Source organism: Onthophagus taurus, chromosome 1, assembly GCF_036711975.1.
Source record: "Onthophagus taurus isolate NC chromosome 1, IU_Otau_3.0, whole genome shotgun sequence".
Taxonomy (NCBI): Eukaryota; Metazoa; Arthropoda; class Insecta; order Coleoptera; family Scarabaeidae; genus Onthophagus; species Onthophagus taurus.
In genome coordinates this window covers 14447128-14469941 of record NC_091966.1, presented here as the reverse complement: position 1 = coordinate 14469941, position 22814 = coordinate 14447128, and the positions used below count along the sequence as shown (strand labels likewise).

Genomic DNA, 22814 nt, shown 5'->3' with positions numbered 1-22814 from the left:
AGACCATGTAAAGACGTAACGTATCGGGATTATTAATTACGTATAATTAAATAAACCACTAACAAAGAACCTGGTGGTAATTTATCAACGGTGTTAAAATCGATTTGGGCAGTGGCGCGGTGTTGTAATTGACTGGCGGAGGTTGAATTAATTTTTGGCACTCAACGCCATATTGAAATATTTAATTAAACTTATAAATAATACTTAAACATGATTTATAAATAAGATACTTATATAGCAATGATTTATCTTAGTTTCTTCGAGAATTGTATCGATATCTACAAAATAAACAAAAATATGACAGACTATATCACATTGTTCTTAAATAATTTTTCATTATTTCGGGCTTAAACATGATCAAAACAAGCTGTTAACGACACTTAGAGAAATCGAGTCCAAAATTCTATTAATTGCTCCCAATAACTTACGCTATCAAAGCTTTTGAATGGCAGTTAATACATATAAAAGACTCTCCATGACTTCAAGTAACTCTCAATAGCTCTTAATATCTCTCAATACCCTTAAGGTGTGAATCCACAATGAGAATATTTCATGAGATTTTCATCTCATAAAATAAAAATCGTAGGATAACTTTAATTTCGTTGTGGCAATAGGGATTGAAATACTAGAGATAATTTCGTGAAACAATGTATCACGAGAGTTTTTCTGCTTGTAAACTTGACTCTTGCGAATTTCGCATAAGACATTTATTTCATGTGCTACACGTAAGTTTCGCTGTTGTGCCATGAAATAGGTAATCATTTGTTTTCTCCAAAAATGAGTTCTGCAAGTGAAAGAAGAGGTTGGGTTGGGTTCGAAAAAGAAAAGAATGTACTGTTAACTGGACAAGAACTATGACACTGCAGTTAATTGAATTATATGAATCCAATCCCAATTTGTGGGATTGTTCGTCCGAAAACTATAAAAATAGAAATCTTCAGAAATCAGCTATCGATGGAATTTTCAATAAGTTAGGAATTCCGACTCAAGAAGTGAAGTATAAAATACATAACCTTTGTTGCCAATTCCAAAGCATCATCAGGAAACGAAAACACACTAACAGCGGCCAGGCAGGAGAAGAAAATTTTGAAGTAAAATGGGAATTTTATGATGCCTTAAAATTCATAGATGGACCGACATGTGGTAATGAAACAACAATGGATTCATTGGATCAATTGTATGATCATTTAATCATACATCTTTTATGTATATTTATTTGTATTGCTATGGAACTTCTCCTGCCTAGTGGAAATATTGTGTAAATTCCAGTTGTACATCTTTGGCTTCCAAATTTCCGCGAAGGTTAGGATTAACTTGTAGATTCAGTAAACCTTGAGTTGCATTGTGTCTCGTTATCTTCCACATCTAAACTACCATAAGGAGCGTAAAGTCTTTTAGACCGTGTCATTAAAAAATTATGTAACGCACATAAGGCGGATACAATAAGGATCACTTTTTCAGGTTTTAATTCAATTGGTCTTCTTATTACACGAAATCTAGCTGACGTTAAATCAAAAGTATTGGCAACTGTGGAAACAGCGTATTCAGAGACAACTTATGTCATCAGAGAAAATTTTCTCTACTCGGGTGATTCACAGAAATATCTATGTTTTGTGGAAACACATATAAGTTGCTCGTTTTTGGAATTTGATTCCTGGTTATGTGAGGTGTGCTGGCTCGGCTCGTGCGTTCAAACTCATTGTTTTACGCGAGAGGGTGTTGATATATTTTTGTAATGCACAATTTTATTTTTGTTCTGTTTAATTGGAATGTTTCTTTTTATTTTATTTTGTTTAATTATTTTTTTTTTCATTATAACAGTTTATATATTTATATATTTACTTTAGTTATTTTTATAACGGTTATTACTGCGGTCTTCGATATTTGCCGACCTTATAGGGTGCAAGTTAAATCAGTGGCACTTTTGCCTTTTCTGCTCTTGCACCCATTGAGCTTGAATTGTGAATTGTATATTTCTTGATTTATTCTTATTTTGTTGTCTATTTGGCTCAATAAAGTATTATTATTATATGAGATAAATTTCTCATGAAAGAAGAATCTCATGAGATTTTAGTCTCCTTATGGACACCTAGCTTTACTTTTTGCTCTACTCTTTACGCTTTTAAAGACTTTCAATATGTCTCAATTGATGCGAATCCCAATATCTCAAATAACTCAAAATAAGTCCAATAACTATCAATGGGTTTTAATAAATTCCAAATTCTTCCAATGTTGCCTGTACAATTTTTATCACATCACATTCTTCGGATATGAAGGTTAGAATTATTTAGTGCGTTGAAAACGAAATTAATAAAATATATTATTATGTAAAAACAAGAAACACGGTTTCATTCAAGTTCTAAACATTATAATGCTCGCTAAACACTAAGTAAATGCTTCGATTGCAAGATCTCGGCCACAAGCTACCATGAGATTTATCTCTCTATAAAGGTCTAGCTGAACCAAGTAATCAAACAGTATGATTTAGAAGATGTAGAGAAGGGCTACATATACATATAAAATGTTTGTAGCTGATTAAGTTGCTGTTCAATTTTTCGTTTAGTAATATTAAATGTTTTCTGGATGTAATAAAAGAACAAGTTCTAAATTTCTTGTCTTATGTTTAAACAATATAGTTTTAAAATTTTGTACGATCATTTTTAATATTTTCTCTGCTTCATTTATAAATGTTTAGCGATGTTGCTAGTTTTTGAAACAGTAATATTTCCTTCTGTAATATTCTTTAGTTTTAAGAATGTTTTGTATCATATATAAGCTTGGAGGATAAATCAAAAGAGCAGTATCTTTAAAACATAATTGTCTAATATACAGTAAAGCTTCTAATAAAATAGAATTTCAACATCAATGTATTTGTAGTGTCCGTTAGATTATTCAACCATTTCTTCAGCTAATATCGATAATTTCAGTAAATATTCGGCTTTAGACAACTCTATATTTTAGGTATGCCATATGCAAGAGTCCGACAAACTCACTTATTGCTTACAAATCTGTTCTCTGCCTTAAACACTGTCTTCTATGACAATCTTAGTTCTGTATACAATCCCATCATCAATAATTTCATTTTCTTTGTGTAAGTGCTGAGGATCTATCCGAACCTATCACAGCAATCTATCGTTATCAAGGTTTTTTAATATGATGTTTCTCTTTTTAATTTTATTATGGACAAGGTGTACTCCACATCCTATGTCTGATTCTTAGTGATTAAGGTACATTTATATTAGACTCATTTATCTTAATCATGAGGATTGTAGATCAAGTGTAATACCATAATTATTAAGGCGAACCCAATTCAATATTGAAGTGAATACAGTCTTAATCTTGGGCTTAACCGAATATAATCCCATCATAAACACTTTGTTTTTATTTTGAGGAAGAGTGAACCCAATGTTGAGATCAGTCCAACACAATTTCTAATTTTGTTTGATTATCAGACTCAGTACAATTAACGTCAAATACCAGAAATTAGTCTTTACTAGACTTAAAAACCCTTCCTTCGACTTCGGTATTTAACCGAATGTAACTGTAATGTCGAAATTTTGGTACAGTTTTGGTTTTGTCTCAAAAAAAATTGATGGAAATGATTTGATCCATATTAACTAGTGTATCTTTTAATGTAAATAAAAAAACTTCAATACTTTTATAGGTTATTTTCTTTTATTAAGTCTTACATGTTTCGGGTCACGCCATCATCAGAGACACTACAATAAATCACTTATTAAATTTATTTAATTTAATAGAAATATCATTAAAAATGAAAAGTAGAAAAATATGTTTCTTACGTATTTATAAAATGTTCAAATGAAATCTATCAGTATCTAATACACGTTCACAAATGAACTGAAGAGATATTTTCTGAAAACCTAATTTATTTTGCATTAAAATAAATTTAACGGGAGAAACGAGGGAAAAGGGATGTCATCACCATCACATGATAATGTCGTATTGTAAATACATTAACACTCCTATAGGTTTAATTAGGAGTGGGTTAAGGGTGGGAGTTGGGAGTAGCCGCTGGGACCCCAAGCAATGTGGTTAGCATACACATGATACCCCTAAGTTGTTTGGGGAAGTAACAACAAAGAATTAATGTAGATCAAAAGGGTTTTTAAGGAATTTATATAATATATAAATTATTAACCTTTTAATTGATTTATTGTAGTGTCACTAATGATGACGTGAGCTGAAACATGTAAGACTTAATAACAGAAAATAACCAGTAAAAGTATTGAAGTTTTTCACTTAAATTAAAAAAGTTGCATTCTTGAAAATGACCAAGAAGAATAAGGATTTACTGCACAGATCTAATCAGGACGTTTATAATTGTAACATGCAATTTCTATCTGTCGATATGAACAATTTACGTAATAACCTTGGCATTTGATGCGATAAGATTGAAGCACAGCGTCTATTGCTAGTAACGCAAAGTTGTTAAACGTTAATATAGCCTTAATTTGTGAAAACAATTTGAAGAATTCTTCATAGTACCAGATTTGATACCCTTAAAATGGGAAACAACTTTAACCAATTTATTTCACAATCGACTTGATACAAGTCTTCTAAACATTAATTTAGAAAGCAATACCGGGCGGCAATGAAAAAACAATTTTAACTTATTCTTGTTGAATAACTTTATTCCTTACGCACCGTTTGTGGGTCAAAGTTAGCCCACAAGGGAATGAAACCAGAATTACCAAACGAAACTTTACTTCATATCTTTAACATAACAGTACTTTCAGTTCTTGAGGATCGTCGGGTTAGGTTATAATTTATGGAAATTGTTATCTCCCCCGAAATGTAACTAGTTGTTCATCGATCGTTAAATTATCAATTCTCGATTATTTCATGTGGTATAAAGCTTATTCACAGTTGTTGACGTTCAAAATGTCATTCCTGATTTTGCGGTTTACTCTGCAGTTTTCTTTAAATCTCTTTTCTGACACGACCTTTTATCTATAAATGTAGCATCTTCATCTTCTTCGTCTATACATTCAATGTTTTAGTCCGTTTCAAGAGAACAGTAGTCAGCATCATTGAAGGAGTTCTTCTTCAAAATGTAGATTTTCATCTGCATTTGACAAAGAAAAGTTTCTTCATGTAGATACAAATATCTTCATTTTGCATTTCTCTTTATGCAAAAAGATATTTTCTTTCAAAACTTGATATATTTCATTCTGCTGAACAGCTAATTGTCAAAATGTTATTAAGGACTTCCTTATTATACTCCAACTTATCCAATTTAACAACTACACTGAAAGAAATAGATTGTACGAATCGTATTATAGAAAAAATATTATACATGCAACAATTCATTGTATACATGCAGCAATTTATTGTATTATATTCATTATATTTATTGTACTGAATACAATCTCGTCTTGCTGTCACTTTTCGTAGTAAAGTATTATACCTTATATTTTTATAATATATAGAATAATTTATAATATATATATAATATATATTCTTATTATTTTTATATTTTTAGTGCATAGTACAATCCATTTCTCTCAGTGTAAACATGCTTTTATCACTTATTTAATATCTCTTGTGTAGGTTCATCGAAAATCAATAATAAAAAATAACAAAATGTGAATATGTAATTTTTAAAACATATTATTAATATCGCTATACTGACAAAGAGTATTTTTTTATACAAATATAATCGACAATTTATTGAAAACCACAAATATTTATATTTGCAAAGAGATAAAACAACCTTTGATGTTATATTTTTGTAACCAACAGGTATATAGACAGTTCAAAATTCAGTTCTTTTTTTTTGTTGTTACATGAGAGAGATTGCGCATCCGACGTGGCAATTCGCTGAACTGTCGCTCCTACGTTGATAAATGTGTGTGAATATGCATATGGGAACAATATAGTCGAGCATCGTTGTAAATTGAGGTACAAAAGCGTCGGCGGTCGTGTCCGTTTAAAGTTGTTTTGAGATATTTCCGGAAAACCGACGTAACCGTAATGGTCGGAATTTTCGAGAAATATGCATATAAACGCTTTCGGTGGCCCACGTTCGTATAAGCTGCGAAGTTCATGTTGAGGCCCACGTCAAAATAGAATTCCTGCAAAACAACACGCAGATACAATGAGTGGGAAGCTTCTACGGGGGCGTACCAGCAGATAATTAAAACCCGCGGAAGAGATAAAGCTCCAGGCTACCTAAAACCTCTCGCTTTGCAGTACAGGTAAATTTTTGTTTTTTGGTGCAGCGCCATTTGAGTGATCCGGATAAGTTGTACTTTTGGGTTTGATTGACATGCTCCCCTTTGAACACGTTTGATTCTCTGGCGATAGCGATGTCACTGCATTTTGATAAATCCTGGTATTGTTCTCAAGTCGCATTCAATTTAGTTCTAACATGTACAAAGTTACAATATGACATGTTATAATATTTTCGTTTTATGTAAATTAGTTAGTATAAATTTGAAAAAATGAACTATTAAAAATTCTAATAAATTAGCAATAATATTGAGATAGAAATTAACGTGAACGAAAATGAGCGACTGTGGAAAATCGCTCCTTACACGTTTCAACAAAGGACGACTAAAGAGGTATTTATAAAATCACTTTATAAGGACGAGATACAAATAGAATGCAAACAACTGCACAAAACAAAGCGAACATTTTGACAAATAATAACAAAAGCAAAAAATCAAACAAACTAACAATCAATCCACCTATATTTCATTCCCATTCCACATAATAAATCTATATCCCGCGCTGAACTAGCGATAAAATGGATTGAAATGTAAAAAGAACAACAGATAAGGCAAGAAGTTATTTCCTGCAATAGATTTCTCATAAGAAGTAAAACAACAAAACTATTTGAAAAAGTCGAGTACGATTCATAAAAAATAAATCATATATCCGACTACAAAGAAAGTCAATAATACTTTTGGATCGAAACACGAATATTCAGAATCATATTCGACTATAATTTGTAATATGGAAACAGAAATAAGATTCCTCAATAAGTGCATTTCTAATTAAAGAAATTGTAATACATCTCTATAATTTGTATTTAAGGCTGATTAAAGTAATTTCAATGAAATCATTATTTAATGTATTGAAAAGATAATTTACATGAAATACTTATATACAGTATTTTTTGATAAATCATGAAAACGCTAATGAAATAGCATTCAATAACCTGTATATTGATAGGCGTGTTCGCCAGAAGTATGTTTTAGAGTTGGTATACATATAAGTTCTGAGAATCTGGATCGGTGGCTAATAAAAAAAGAAATCTTGAACGTGTGGTTAACATTTCCTGTGGTCAATGAACTTACAAACTTGGAAGTAATGGGGCAAGTTAGTGTAGATATAACTGTAAGTACAAGAAAATGTTCCTAGAACAACTATTCAACGAATTCTGAAAAACTGCAAGTTCCATCCTTATAAAATAAAATTAGTTCATAAATTGAATGAAGACGATTATGACCGGCGCTTACAATTTCTCAAAAAATAATTGACAGTAGGTAATATCTTTTTAAGATTTGTTTTACTGACGAAATTTCTTTCTTTCTATGTGGTATTGTGAATCATATTAATTGTCGATACTGGTCAGATGAAAGCCACCATGTTTTTCATGAAGCCCACATTCAAACTCCACAAAAACTCAATGTTTTTGCGGGTATTTTTAGAGATCGCATTATTGGATCAATCTTTATAGACGGCAGAACGGTATCTTGAAATATTGGAAGACTTGGTGTACCCTACCTTAATAGACATAGTTGAGAACGACGAAAGATACTCGGAACAACATTTATTTTTCCAGCAAGATGGTGCTCCACCTCATTATGCCATTGCTGTTAGGGAGTTCTTAGATACCAACTTTCCCGGTCAATGGATAGGTCGAAGAGGTGTTGTAAAATGGTCAGTCTGATATCCAGAGCTTTCCCCTTTAGATTTTTTTTATGGGGGCGTTCAAATTCGTTGAAAAAGTTAACCCAGCGCATTGCTGGAAAATATTCGGCAAATATTTGAACAAAATTTATATGTACACTTGTATGGATGTTGGTGGTGCTAACTTTGAATATTTATTGGGTTAAGCCTTTTCTTGAGGGTTAAGAATTTCTTCTTTTCTCAATGAATAATAACATGTTTAATTTTTAATTTTTTTTTATTAGAAATATTTTGTATGTTTAGCGAAAATTGAGAGGTGTATCTTTAAAACCGGATATTTCGAAAATAAATCGTTCTAACTAACAAATTTTGTAGTTGTATTAATAAAAACAAGACCTATAAAATGATGTACCCTTCCCATTTGAACAAAAATTTCGGATGACAGCCCTACTTAGGAGGGTAAAATTTACCACAATTTATTCACCAGTACATAATGACCCAACGTACAAATCATTAATGCACCGTAGACCAATTACTAGAACACTGCTCAAAAGGAAATTTAGGTGTATTTTCCACAACTTTGTTTTGACTTCTGTTTGATTGTTAATAATTTTTTTTTCTAATTGCTTTAATATTTTTCACATTTCGGCTTTTTCGAGTGTATCATAAGTATGCACGACTTCCCTTTAGGTTGGTTACCTTTTATTTTACGAGCAGGTGCATTCAGGTAACTTAAGGTCGTAACTTTTCTAGTGTGACAAAGATGTACATAATATTATTTCAATCAGCAGCTCCGGTTGATATATTGGCAGAGTAGACTTCCATGAATGATGTTGTGGCTTATTCTCGTTAGTATGGTTAATAAGGATTAGTTGTATCAAGATTAATTATCATCTATTCAGTACAGCTCGAAGTGTATTAAGTTTTGAAAGGATCAAAAACTGTTTTGTTTAGAAATTACATTTTATGACAGGTGGTATTTTATGAGTCATCACACTTTGGTCAACAGAAGCAATGTTACGATTATTGGAAAGATATTTTTTCAATCTCCCAAGCTTGCTTTTCGTTAATCTATGCAGTGATAAAAATGCTTTCTAATATATTTTTTTTTCTTCGGCAAGGTGCCCAACCTAAATAACGTATTTTTTAAATTATTTCGAAATAAAAACGTACAAAATTACATACAGCATAAAAGGACGAAGAGTTACTTTTAATTTCCGTCCTTATAGACGGTCAGAGATTATTTTGACGTTGTGTAAATGTTATGGAATATCTTCTTGAAACCTTCGTCAACAATTTTCTGGAAGTATTTATATTTGCAATTTAATCTTATTGCTTTGGCCCATGCCCTTCGGCTGTTTCTGTTAACGTATTCTCTCCCCTTAGTTCTTTTACGTTTTCTAATAGCTCATTTTTGTCAACGAGCTTTTTATGTCGATTCTTTTTTTTTTCATGCTGTAATATCTATCCAGGTTCATCTAATTCTGTTATATTTGACGAAATTTCTACATCCGAAGATCCTCAAAATCGGATCAACTCACTCTAGTGTACTTTCAGAATTCAATGTATTCCTCGCAGTACAAAATCTAGGTGAAAATTGGGCTTGATCAACAGATAATCCGGTCACTAAATCTATCTATATTTAGAAATGCTTCTTACAGTGAATGATGCAAAATTTGATAGAGAGCCAGAAAATACTAATAACAAGAAATCTGTCTGAATAAATAATGAATCATATTATTATCATATTCATTATGCTATCAATAAAATGTTTGATAAAACAGAAAGCAAAGGCATTTGAATTATTAGTAAAATCACACAAATAAAAGCACTGTGTCAGCAATAATATACACACCTAATATACTCACAATCAAAATCGATTAAAACACAAAACACTAAAAAAAATCTTCAATAGAAAAATGTTTAAAACTATCAAAACAAAAGAATTATATACAAAATTGTTGTAAATTCTTGTTATATGTTATACTTTACATTAAAATACATACAATATGTACATATTTTAGAAAGCGCAAAGACCAAGGCCTGTTGAGCTTCTTATCGATAGCCAATAAAGAGTTCTTTCGCTCTCACATGTTCAAAGTGCCCCAGTTCCCTTTGTGCTCAACCGGCCAAAGAAAGAAAGAAAATAAGCTTGATAACCTGTTGAAGTGTGCATTCAAAGCAACGTTTACCAAAAGTCTTTCGAGAAAATAAGTGCTTTATATATTAAACATAACTAGTATTGAACTTACAATTGAACTTTTTAGATATTATTTTCGAAATATATATATATTAATTGTATGGTAAATTATAATATATGGAAAACTTTAATATAACATCTCAATTTATGTTATATTCTAAATTTAGAATTAGTAATCCTCAAAACTAAGCAATTCAAAGTTTATGACAATTTTATGAAAGAGGATAGAAAATTGAGAAAAACTGTATAAGACTATTGGATGACATATGTCTATAGGTTTGTTAGGCATCCCCTGTTATGTGGCGGTCGGATGTAGAGCACCCCTTGAATCACTGTTAAGGACATCACTATCGATTAAATAACTAATAGCATCAATCAAATTCAAATTGGTATTCAATAATGTCAAATTGAAATAAAGTGTACTGTATATTGATTATAATATTTTGTTCGTGAGATATCTTGCAGTAGGATGCAAAAATTTTGAAAATGTAAACTGCTAAATTTAAGTTTTATTATTTTAACACAATCTAACTTTTACTTTTAAGTTTTAAAGTAATCCACGTTTATAATAATAACTTTATTGAATGTTTCACTAAATTACAATTAATTAAACTGCAGGTAGGGAACTAAGGCAAATCTATCTAAATATTAATAAAATAATTGAATTAATTTAATTTCTACATTTAATATAATTTATTGTTGTTCTTACTACTTTTCTAGTCTTCCTATTTCAAATTTTATATGTCCATGTTATGGGCGCATTCTGAATTTCGCCTTAGGATTTCCAGCTGTTTTGTATTTAAGTTATTTTTTCTTTTTAAATATTGTTTTCTTTCCTTTTTTTTGGTTATCTTTATTTTATATTATAGTGACTATTATTATTGTTTTGTTCTCTTTACTCTGGAAATAAAGGCAGTTTATTATTATTATATTTTTAGCTGTATATAGTTACACACAAAAAGCGCCCCAACCCATAACTCTGTTTATATTAAGGTGACCAACCGTACTCCTTTAGGGAGTTTTGTGCTCCTTTTTCGTGTAAATCGTGAACAATACTACCTTGTTTTTGACGTACTCCAAAGTACCCCTTTAGAATTTCTTATACTCCCTAAAACCTTTAAACAAAAAAAAAATTATTTCATAAAACGACAATTAAGAAATAAGGAGAAATTAGAATTAGATTAGGAAATAAGATAATGAAGGAAATGATTATTGGACGAGTGATAAATCTCAATTATTGTGTTATTAAAAACACAGCCGCAGTATTGACAGTGAAATACAATATGTGGAATGTAAGCTGCAGTGATGTGAGCAGACTATTGGAAGAAAATCGCGATCTTGCAAAAAGAATTTATTCAATGGAAAAGTATGAATTCAGTTGTTGTAAAACAAAAATTATGGATTCAAATATAAAAAAAGTGTTATTGTAACGAAATGTTTTGTTAAAAATGTAGAAATGTTTGTTAGTTTAATTTTATTATTTATTTTTTATACAGTTTTTGTTATAGTTCATATTGTTACTGCAAAGAAGAAATGTTTTGTTTGGTTTAATATTAATATTTGTTAGTTTTGTTTTCAATAAAATTTTTTTTTTTGGTAGTGTGTACTCCTTTGGCAAAGTAAATAGTTTATATTATATAGTTATTATAATAAGGGTTATAATTAACCTTATTTATATTGAAATATAAATAAAGTTCTCAGAGGCAAGGTGCGAATTTACATTTCTTTCAATTTTTAAAATTCTTTCAATATCTTCTATTACATTCAATTGTCAACCTTTTCTTCAAGTTGTATAATATATTTTTCTCTTTATTACAAAGTTAAAATGTTTTCCGAATATTCCATAAAGAATAAAGCATAAGTGACAATAAAAATAAAAAATGTTAAAGAATGTGGTAGACAAAATCAGTCGGCACACTCTAAGTCGTTTAAACAACCGTACACATTTAATCAGCGAATTTTGAGATCGGGCATTTACATCTTTGTATTCACCGTGAATCATAATTTCGATCGAGATGATGTTAACTAAAATTGGTCAATTAACAAAGGAAATAATTGGGTTATTTAATTAATTAATTTTTTGTGTTTTATTCAAAATCCTTAAATATTTCGAATCGGGCATTCAGCCAGGCGAAAGCTATCGATTGAGATATAAACCATTCAAATCCGTCAAACCGTTCCCTAATTATAGTCGATTATAGCTTAAATGAATTTTTTCATGTTGGGGGCTAGACTTCTAGTCGGCAGATTCACGGAGTCATTTCAATAGCCCTACGAAGGTAATTAGTAAATTTTGAAATCGGGCATTTCCAACTTCGAATTCATTGTAGATTATACTTTCGATCGAGACGTTGATGACTAAAATTGGCCAATTAGTTAACGAGATAATTGATGTGTTTGATTAATTTGTTTTTGGTGTTTAAATCAAAATCCTTAAATATTTAGAATCGGACATTTCGATAACCGCATTCAGCCAGACACAAACTTTCGATTGAGATATAAAACATTAAAATCCGTCAAATCGTTCTCTAATTATTGGCGATTTAGTTTAAATTAATTTTTTATATTGGGAGCTTTCGAATGAGACATTGTTTATCGAAATCGGTTCACTGGTTCTCTTGTTATAATCAAAATACTATGCATGTAAAATCCTATCTAATTGTGGGCTAACTTCGCATAGGTGTGACATAATAAATTAATAAAAATAATTAATTAAGCTAACTCATATAACTACTCTACCAAAGGATATTCGACCGCTTTCGCAAAATTCTCGTCTATCAATTAAAAGCGAGTCTTCTGAAACACAACCCTCTCAACTAATTCACAGTAAGACGAGTAGTAATTAAGGAAATATCACCTTTACTTCAGAATTATCACTTTATTTTTATAAACTGTCTATGTTGCGATGTAATATTAATACAAAAACGAGATTTTGAGACTAATGACGTCATCACTACGAATATGTAATTCTGTACAAATTTTGCGGCTTATGGAACAACGAGCATGGTGAGAAAACTGCAAAACCCCAGTTTTTATGTAGTAAATAATTCCGAACTAGAAATAATTTTTTTGTGAAATGATAAATCTTATGACCGAGTAGTTGTTATATAAACAAACACTGATTTAAATTTCTTCCAGTTAATTTAGTTTTGAGAAAATTTCAAATCAGATTATTCGAAATTGAATTCCTAAGTAATCTTTTATAACATCATAACATATCTTATGTAAATCCCTACTTTAATCTGTTAATGTTGTGTGTTTTCAACAACTTTCTACTCAATATTCTGTAATTATAATGTTATGCATAATAACATTATACTACGTATTTTGTATTAATACAAGTCAAAGTGTTTGTAACACAAATAATAAATAAATTAAAACATATTAATTAAAATATAAAGTTTCCCTTTTTAACTAAACCGTTTTGTAATTTATAAATGTAAGACATAAAAGCGATGATTACAGTCTACAGGGTGACAGTAGATTGAACCTCGAGGGTTTATCCTACATCACTGCAATGACGCGATGGTTTCCATGATCATCATTAAAGGGTTGGGGTAATACTCAAACAGATAGATTTCCAGGACCGGGAATCGCTTTGTCCCGGAAGAGGGAAAGGGAAAGAGAAAAAAATCGCTTGCGCTCCTGTAAAGTCCCCATAATAAAGCGCGTCGTCTTATTTGGTTAACGTTTGAAACTTTGCGCAAAATGGATTTTGAGTTTAAGTCGGGTTTTAGAGGGTAAACAAAATTAACTCAGAAGACCCGAAAGCCGCTTAATCTAAGGAATATAATTTTGGAGATTGCTTTTGGAAGGTATAAAGTATAAATACTCGACCTCTTACGATCCATACCATCATCATAACGATTTTAGAAATTATACGTTTTACAATTAAATTATACTCATTAAAATGTTTCAATTCAATAAAATCTTCACAATCTTTTTTTTCTTTTTCAGTAATAGGATTATGTACCCCATTAAGTATAACTGAACTTCGGGTACCAACGATAGCAAATCATGAGGCTCCTTTAGATTGTAAATATAAGTTGGAGAACATGCAACTTTACGATGTGAAATGGTACAAGGATGGCGATCAATTTTTCCGTTGTTTACCGAACGGGGAAGTTTACGAATATCCGGTCGACGGGTTGAAGATTTATTACACGAAATTCGCTCCCATCGGGTCTTGTCCCGTTACATTGACTGCGCTAAATACAAAATCCACTGGAGAATACAAATGCGAAGTGAGTGCTGAGGCACCCAATTTTAACGTAGCTACGAAATCAGCCAAATTAAAATTCGTCCCGTACGTCCTTAAAAAGGAAATGAAAGGTAAAACAGTTTTTTTTTAACCGGGAATATATCTTTAACTGATTTTTCATTTCATTTTAGAAGTAAGGCGAGTACATTCCACTTTAGCACCTGAACAAAGAGAAAAAAATTCTACATGGCACGCACTATCAAGTAAAGGTAAAATAAATTTTATTTCAAATAATAGTATTAAAATAAATAATAAATATAACAAATATGGCCCATTTGCTCCATAATGGAACATATTTTGATGAAAATAACTAAATAAGAATCAAAAATTAAATGGTATGTTCAGCTCCAATAAATAAGCATTTCCGAACTCACTCACCACGTCAATCTCCCCCTGGAATAGGGGCCAATCTGAGATCAAGGAGACAACCCTAAAAATAGTCTCAAGTTGAAACCCTGTTTATAATTATTATACATTATCTGTTGTTCTCGATTACATAAATATGAAGCTGTAACTATAAGTAAATCATTTGATAATCCCAAACGCCCAAAGTACTAAGCTTAAGCTTAAACACTAAACTTAAATAATAAACACCCATTAATAAGTAATAAGTAAAGAAAACATAAAAATAAAATAAAATAGAAACGTGGCGATACACGTATCATTAGCAGCCACACCGTTTTGTGATCCAATACCAGAACTAGCCCGTCAGTGTTTAACACAGTGTGTAAATCAAAATCTTAAAACAAAAAGATGAATATTTGCGAATTTATTTCACTTTTGTAGAATGAGTAGTGAAGGTACATCCTCCGACAGTTCTTTTTGAAATTTGAGGCGAAAATGGGAAGAATTCCACACTCAACACGTTACTGACGTATTTTTGACAACACTGAGGTCACTTAAATTCGGATGAGGCAAATTAAATTATCCAGCAAATATCACCACTCCTATCATCAATCCATCATTAACCATATCATTTGCTGACTATACCAAATTGAAATAATCGATCAGAAAATGCGATTATCCCAAATTTGTGCTTGCTTAAGTTTTACTTTCCTGTAAACCATTCTGATTACTAATTACACAATTTGAAGAAATCCTGCTACTTCTTCCAATAAATATGAACACCGAATAAAACTTTTTTACCAAAGAATCAACTAAATTAAGAACTACCGAGGTTAATAACATAAATAATCAAATTAATCCTAATTCTTTGGACAGTTTAGAAATTTCGGCAAAATCAGAGTTCATATTGAAAAACCAAATAAAATAGGAACTCTTTATGTTCAACATACCATCGCTGCCAAGCCAAAACGGCATACACGACATTTATTAGTTTTGTTGGGTTTGTTGCGTCTTATTCAAATCGTCGCAAACTTTAAACCAATATTGTAGCGATTGAAGTTTGCGGTTATGTCACTTTAACTGTTGGATGCACATTTAAAAATCCTGTTCAATGGTGTAGCTAAGTAAAAAATAACAATTTTGGCTTGGCATCACCTCTTCATGTCTGAATTAGGATTTTTAAACATTGGGCTATTAGTAGAGATGCCATATACAATACGAACGATGATAATACAGCTCAAAGATTTTTTAAGGAACCAGTGAAAGCTGCAGAATATAAATTAATGTAGATAAGTTTGGGCTTATAATGAAGATAGACATTGAACATGTCGTGGTATCCAATAATAGTCTACCGTCCTCTATAGTTTATTGAATATAGTACAAGGTGTTCATTAAGTGTGGAACCGGCTTAGTATCTCCAAAAGTATTTGTAGGATCAACATGAAATTTGAAATGTGAATTTGGCTAAACAAAATCAGTTAGCTGTCAAACTTATTAAGATGCAGCGCCAACTTGATCTTTTTGAAAGAGCACCACTAGTCAAAATTAACATCATTCGCAAGCTTATTTTATTCTAAATTCGAGAATGTAATTACTTTTATCAAAACATTAACTAATTAACGGTATTAAGTAGTGCTATTTAAAAAAAATCAAGTTGGTACTGCATATTGAAAAGTTTGACAGCTAAAAATTTTGTTAACAAAAGATTTTTAGATTTTTTCAATTTCAAATTTAATGTTGATCCGAAAAGGACTTTTGGAGATATTAAGCCGGTTCCATACAATAATCATACAATCAAACCCCTCCTCTAGCTGGCAGAAATAATACACACGATGCGCTCTTTTCGCATGCCAACGAGAATGACAAGTGTTCAGTTACAGCCATCAACCTCACATTTGTTCAAATGATATAACCAGAAGTTTTGTTGACTTTGAGAACAAAGCGATTTTTCTGTAAGCGGCGTTGCATGTCCAACTATTATGCCTTTATCAAGACATTCCTCCAGCGTACCAAGCATCACTCGTCTTTAGCATTTCCTCTTCGTCAGTCAGACATCGACATTGGGAAATATGTTACCGGAGATGAGAACTTGCTTTGGGTCATCGTAACACAATCGTATATAATTTGTATCTCCAAATTTTCATTTAGCCAATTTCCACAACATTAAAAACTGTCGTTGTTCAGAAAATTCCATAAACATCATAATACATCCAGTACTCTATTCAAGGTTATGGTTGAGGATCGGTGTGTGATATATAATAGAGTTGGTTTCGATTGGTCAAGGTGCCACTGCCTTGTATTGAAGCTAGTTTTGTTGTTTTTCTTTCCTAATCTCCTCAAACAGATATGATTTCTATGACACAGTTGTTGTCTGTAGGTCTCCACAAAATTTTATACCATAATAAAGATATCATTGAGAGCTGTCTATTGCTTGCCTGTTGGATAATATTTCATAAAAGCCCAAGAAACGGGTGATAAACATAATAGACAATACAAAAAATTATTTACGAGGAAAAATTGCTTAGAGAAAAAAGAATAGCAAACAAAACCTGTAGTTGCAAATTTACTAGGATTTTATTTCCTTGTAACTGAACAAAATAGATTATTAAATTCACATAATCTTAGTATTTTTTGTAACACTGAATAAGTTAGTGTATTTAAATATTGTAATAGTGTTATTAAAAAAAGTTTTGTTACAAATTGAACTCATTTTATTTGTTTTGATCTCCAACATCATTAGCTTGGCATCAGATATTTTTTCCTTCTAGATCATGAAAATTAATCACTGTACGTTAGGTGTAGCATTTGAAAAGAACAGGGAAAAGCCCTTTCGAACGCCAGCAATTGATTGTAGAGTTTTGCTACAGGGGGAGTATATTTTTTTATCTTGCAGGGTTTCTTATTTTTGTGGCAGGAGAAATTAGTTATAAAACAACACAACAATAGTAACTTTAGAAAGCTGCAACTGACGTTATACTACAACAAATTTAGTAATTTCCTAATTAATCTTGACAAAAATAGATTGTCAACAATCGTCTCAAATATTTCCACCCAATTTTCAATAGGTGTCAATACATCTACTTTGATAATAGAAAATAAAGTCGATTTAAAATTTACATCTAAAATTTGAACACAAGCTAACAAAAGTTTAATAACTTAAACTTTAATAGGGAGTTAATTAATTTTTGGAAATATTTGCCCTTACATATGTTTGTAAATTGAGAAGACAAATTTTTGCTCGTAAACGGTCAATACTTTAAACATCCTTAAACATCCTAAAACATACTTTATATGCTTTCGAGATTTGTACAGACATTTGAGACACGAATCAACAAGTACATCGAAGTCGAAGAAGAATCGTTTATTGATTGACTATTTACTTGAGTTGACTGATGAGTGGCATGGGTATTCAGCGAAAATAACCACCTTGAAGATAATAGGCGAGGAAACCAACCGAGAAAGTTATTTATTTTATAGCGTAAAGATCACAAGGATAATAAATCGTATTTTAATTTTGTAATTGAAAAATAGTAACAAATAAAAACATATGCCATAAAACCTGCCGAAACTTTTTTTAATAAAATGCTAATGTTTTCTTAGATATTTCGGTTTGTTAATTTAAATTGAACAGCCGATATATAACTTCGATCCGATGTTTACTACTATATCGTCTAATATACCGCCGACATAGCTATAACATCGCATAGTAATAATTTACCGACAATAATCACTATATTACAATAGTTTATCAATCATTTATTCATCTGATTTAAAGCATGGAGGATTTGAGTGAACCCCAGAACGATTCACTTAATTGAATATGCGAAACGTCACCAACAATCGATGTGCACGGCATCAATATACCACCTTCGCCAGCGGCTAAATATTTTGGAATGTTGCTGGATGGTAAATTCAAATTTAATACCCGCGCTATTAAGACCAAAATGCAATTAAAATAGGGCGCCGCAATTTAAATGTAATAAAAAGATATATCATTCTATATACTTTCTCCAAATATTCATTATAAATCAAATATATTCATAAAACACATTTTACTTATTTTACGAAAAATATTAATAAGAAAAACTACTTATTCATTTTAGCAATAACTCAACGACAGATGAATTAATTAATCAACAGCTAACAGAATTAACTCGATATTTAGAATATTTACATAAAGAAATATTAATAATTCATACAAGCAAACTTATTTACAATTCCTGCAAACACAATTAGATCATAATATAGGGTAAATTACAACATTTTTTTCACTATGATATAATTTATGGAAAATGAGATTTATTTCAACACGATTCCAAATAATTAATGGATTTCTGTTCATAAGAGTTTATAACATTCCTATTATCTTTAAGCAATATTTCCCTGTTAAAGTTTCCAATATAAGCTTGATGCTGCCAGGATCAAATAATAATATATTTCTAGCTTTGTCTGTAGATTTAACAATAACACTGTTTGAATATCTCATTCCTGCATAACTGGCCCGCAGTAGGCGAAGTGTGTTTGTTTGGGCATCAAATGAGATGACAAGTGTAGCCTGTGACCATACCGACAATAACAAATATCGATTTTACAACATGGTTGAATAGTGATTTAATTATCTGACCAAGGTTTTGTCAAATGTGCAAAATTATAGCATTTATATTATTGCCATCATTTTATTTCATAGCTGTTACATTATATTTATATATCATAAAAACAGCAAGAACTGTTTTATAAAGACGGTAATATTATAGTGAGAACAAAGTTATTACCAACAACTTTCCAAGCCACGACTTCATAGATGCGTTAAGACGAACACTCTGGATTGCAATCAGGTTGCTAACTACAAACACTAAAACATGAGTAAAGCATCCACTGTAGACACGGTCACCCACCGACTGCAAAAATGTCGTTGTACGTCTCCGTGCAGCGTACTAGAAGCAACTGTACTCGACTATTATCAAGCATATTGGTGATCTAACTCACTATATTTGATTCCACTACACTTTGACAAAACTTGTTGACACAGTTGATGTAAAGAGTTGTGGTGCTGCTCTAACAAACGCAACTTATATATCCTGAAAGACATAAACCAAGATCTCATTTTCCTGGTTAGTCTGGATATTATACATACCAAATTATGCAGAACTAGTGTTGCTAACTTTTCAGTTTAGAGAGGCATACTGGGAATGACATAATGAACCAGATAAAATGACACCGTGAATCTGCCATAATTTTCTCATATGTCTGCAGCAGAACTATCCTAAATACGTTACATTATCCATCCATTATTCAGAGAGTTTATCTTGTTGCAACAGTCCAGGTCATTCTTAGTTATCTATTCTAAAAAATCTATTAATTCTGGACACGCACCAATCTTTGATGACGGATGAGTCTGTCTTGTTAACCTATCTTGGCGACTTTATTCCTCTCTAAGCTACCTGGTAAGTGTTTCGATATGCAAAGCTCTAACAGACCTTTAAATAAAGCTTTTTAAGTGATTCAAAGGGTCTGGTGAATTCTTGTGTAGGTTGTCTTTTTCTTCCTCATAAAACTTCCGCCATAACTCTCTTTTACTACTATGAATTTTGTTATAACAGTTTGTTGGCACCAATTTATATTGTTTCCATTAACATACTGTGTTAGCAGCATCTAAGTTTGTGAGTGTGCAAAAAAACTTGGAAAGTTTGCGATTATTTTGATATATCGTTCATGTTTGCAGGTGTAATAGTTTTGAATATACAGCGTTTTAAAAGCGAATGAATTTTTTGTAATAACCTTGTAGTATACTATAAAGAAATAAACTGTTTGATTTAATTTTTGTCACTTTCTGCTACCGCCATTATCTGTCAAAAGCCTTTAAACCCTATTACCTTCCAATTAAAGACTCCGCCGGTGTCACAACTGACAACGACTAACAACGACGCCAAGAATCATAGAAAGATACAGTCGGTATTGCGAGAATCATAGGGCCGAGGACAGTGGGAACAAGGGTATTATTTTGTTACACCGAATTTGTCAAGAAATATGAGAAAGTAGTAAATGGCAAGAAGAATGGATGAAGTCTGTACACAAGAAAGGCTAAAAGATGAATGCAGTAACTATAGAAGCATTGCTCTAATAAATCACACAAGCAAAATATTACAGGACATCATACAGGAAAGGCTCAAAATCTACCTTCTCTCCAATACACCCCCAGAAAAAGCAGGCTTTGTGACGAGATGATAATTACGCCATAAGAGATCAAATTTTAAATATAAGATGATCGAAAAGCTTTATAAATAGCTTTATAATTTAATGTCCAACGATGTTCCGTTTTCTGAAAACATTTTAAAAGAAACATGGGTTCCCGACTATTTATCTATCTTATCAAACAGACTGCGATTGAAAATATCTAAATGCCACTTGATGATTATAGACCGGGCGTTAAGGATGAGATCATTTATATGGGCACGAAAATAAAGACGGAAATAAAGAGAAGAATCGGAATGTCAAAAGAGGATTTGGAGAGACCCAAAGAAACTAAATCAAGACTTCTAAAATCTTTACTGTTTTATATTGCAACATATGGCTCAGAATCCTGGACTATCCTGGACTATAAATGCTGCATGCCGAAGGAGGATTGAAACTTTTGAAATGTTGAGAATATTTTGGACTGCGAATCGCACTGATGTATCCATCCTAGAAGAACTAAAAATACGCGATGATGAGAGATTGCTACCAACTATCTAGCGTCGCATACTTAAATTCTTCTGCCATGCAATACGGAAGAACAACCAAAGAAGCAGGTAATCAGTAAGATATATAGAGCAAGTAAAGGAGCTGGCACAGTTGTAAGTTTCCCACTAATACGTACTGTAGAAGACACAGAGGCATAACGAACTGTCACCAAACAACTACCATGAACGAGATGTCCGAAATCGAACATATTTATATCATATATGACATATATCATATTTGGACACAATTTTATTATCAATTTTCCGTTGGCATGTTTTGCCACTATTTCTCAGAAGTCTGTCAAATGTTTTGCCTAAATGTTTATGACAAATAAAACCCGTTTTTTAGTTATATCATATCACTTTATCGCGTGGTCAAGTAGATCCTAATTAAGCAATATGCACTACTTACATGATTAACCCTATATTCAAATCTAATTTGTACACGACAGGTTAATACATTGTGGTTACAATTGTGTGCTGGAGTCTATTCCACACCACAAATCTAATACCAATTAGTAATAAGTAATAACTTTTCTAAATTCTAATACTCGTTGAACTCTATTGATTTTTTTTCTGTTACAGGAAATTCTTCCACCATATCGCACCGATTATCATGGAATCTTTATCTGTTATTTATTATTATATCATGTATTTCTATTTTATAATACATAAATAAATGTTTTCATTTTTATTTAAACGTTAAAAATTTTTCTCACCCCGCTCCTAAACTATATAAAAAACAATAAAATCTATTCATCTCTTCAATAGTGTGCGATAAACCAGGGATAATGAAACAAACTAAACCCAGCGATCATTTTTTGAAACAAAAACCTTTTGTGAGTTCTATAAGTGTTAAGAAATCCGATGGTTTTCACTTAATTAATCATCCCAAACTTTCCGTATATTGTTTTTTATGCTTACCGTTTCCTTTAAAACCACTCAAAATAACTTTCCATAAACTTGGCACCCATAACTTTACTTCGTAATCGTAAATTCATTAAATTGAAAAAGTTTTCGTTTGCCAGCTAATCGATATTCAATAATACTAGTCCGTGTATCTTAACACCTTGGAAACGAACTAAAACTAATCGAAGAAAAAGAAATGAATAAAAAGAAGATGAAGCGTATTTTTCTGAAAACTCCACCTCGAATTTATTTCTATGATGTTTTTTCGTATCTTTTTGTTCGTCTCGTTTCCCACATCCCAATTACCGTTCAAATTAGATCAATGGTGAGTTGTACAAATCGATACGTCGGCAATCGACCAGCTTTATTTAATTACTATTTTACCGGAAATAAAACGAATAAAAGAAAAAGAATGTTTTCATGAAATAAAGTTACGTGGCAGATGATTTTCTTGCTTAAAAAATACAATTAAATTTTTGGTTAGCTAACAAGGTTTTAATAA

General features: G+C 31.3%; 1 protein-coding gene across 2 annotated transcripts in view; it reads left to right on the top strand.

The window, feature by feature from the left end:
* The window catches only part of LOC111429413 (uncharacterized), an 89746-nt gene extending 67649 nt beyond the window's left edge, over nucleotides 1-22097 (top strand). The window contains exons 2-4 of one of the 2 annotated variants that reach the window (XM_071197364.1): nucleotides 14036-14410; nucleotides 14474-14548; nucleotides 21989-22097. In XM_071197364.1, the coding sequence (XP_071053465.1) occupies nucleotides 14036-14410; nucleotides 14474-14548; nucleotides 21989-22071 (533 nt within the window). In that variant the 3' untranslated portion in view covers nucleotides 22072-22097. Of the gene's footprint in view, nucleotides 1-14035; nucleotides 14411-14470; nucleotides 14549-21988 lie in introns of both variants that reach the window. The other variant, XM_071197363.1, reaches the window with a different exon arrangement.
* The last annotated feature ends 717 nt before the right edge of the window (nucleotides 22098-22814 follow it).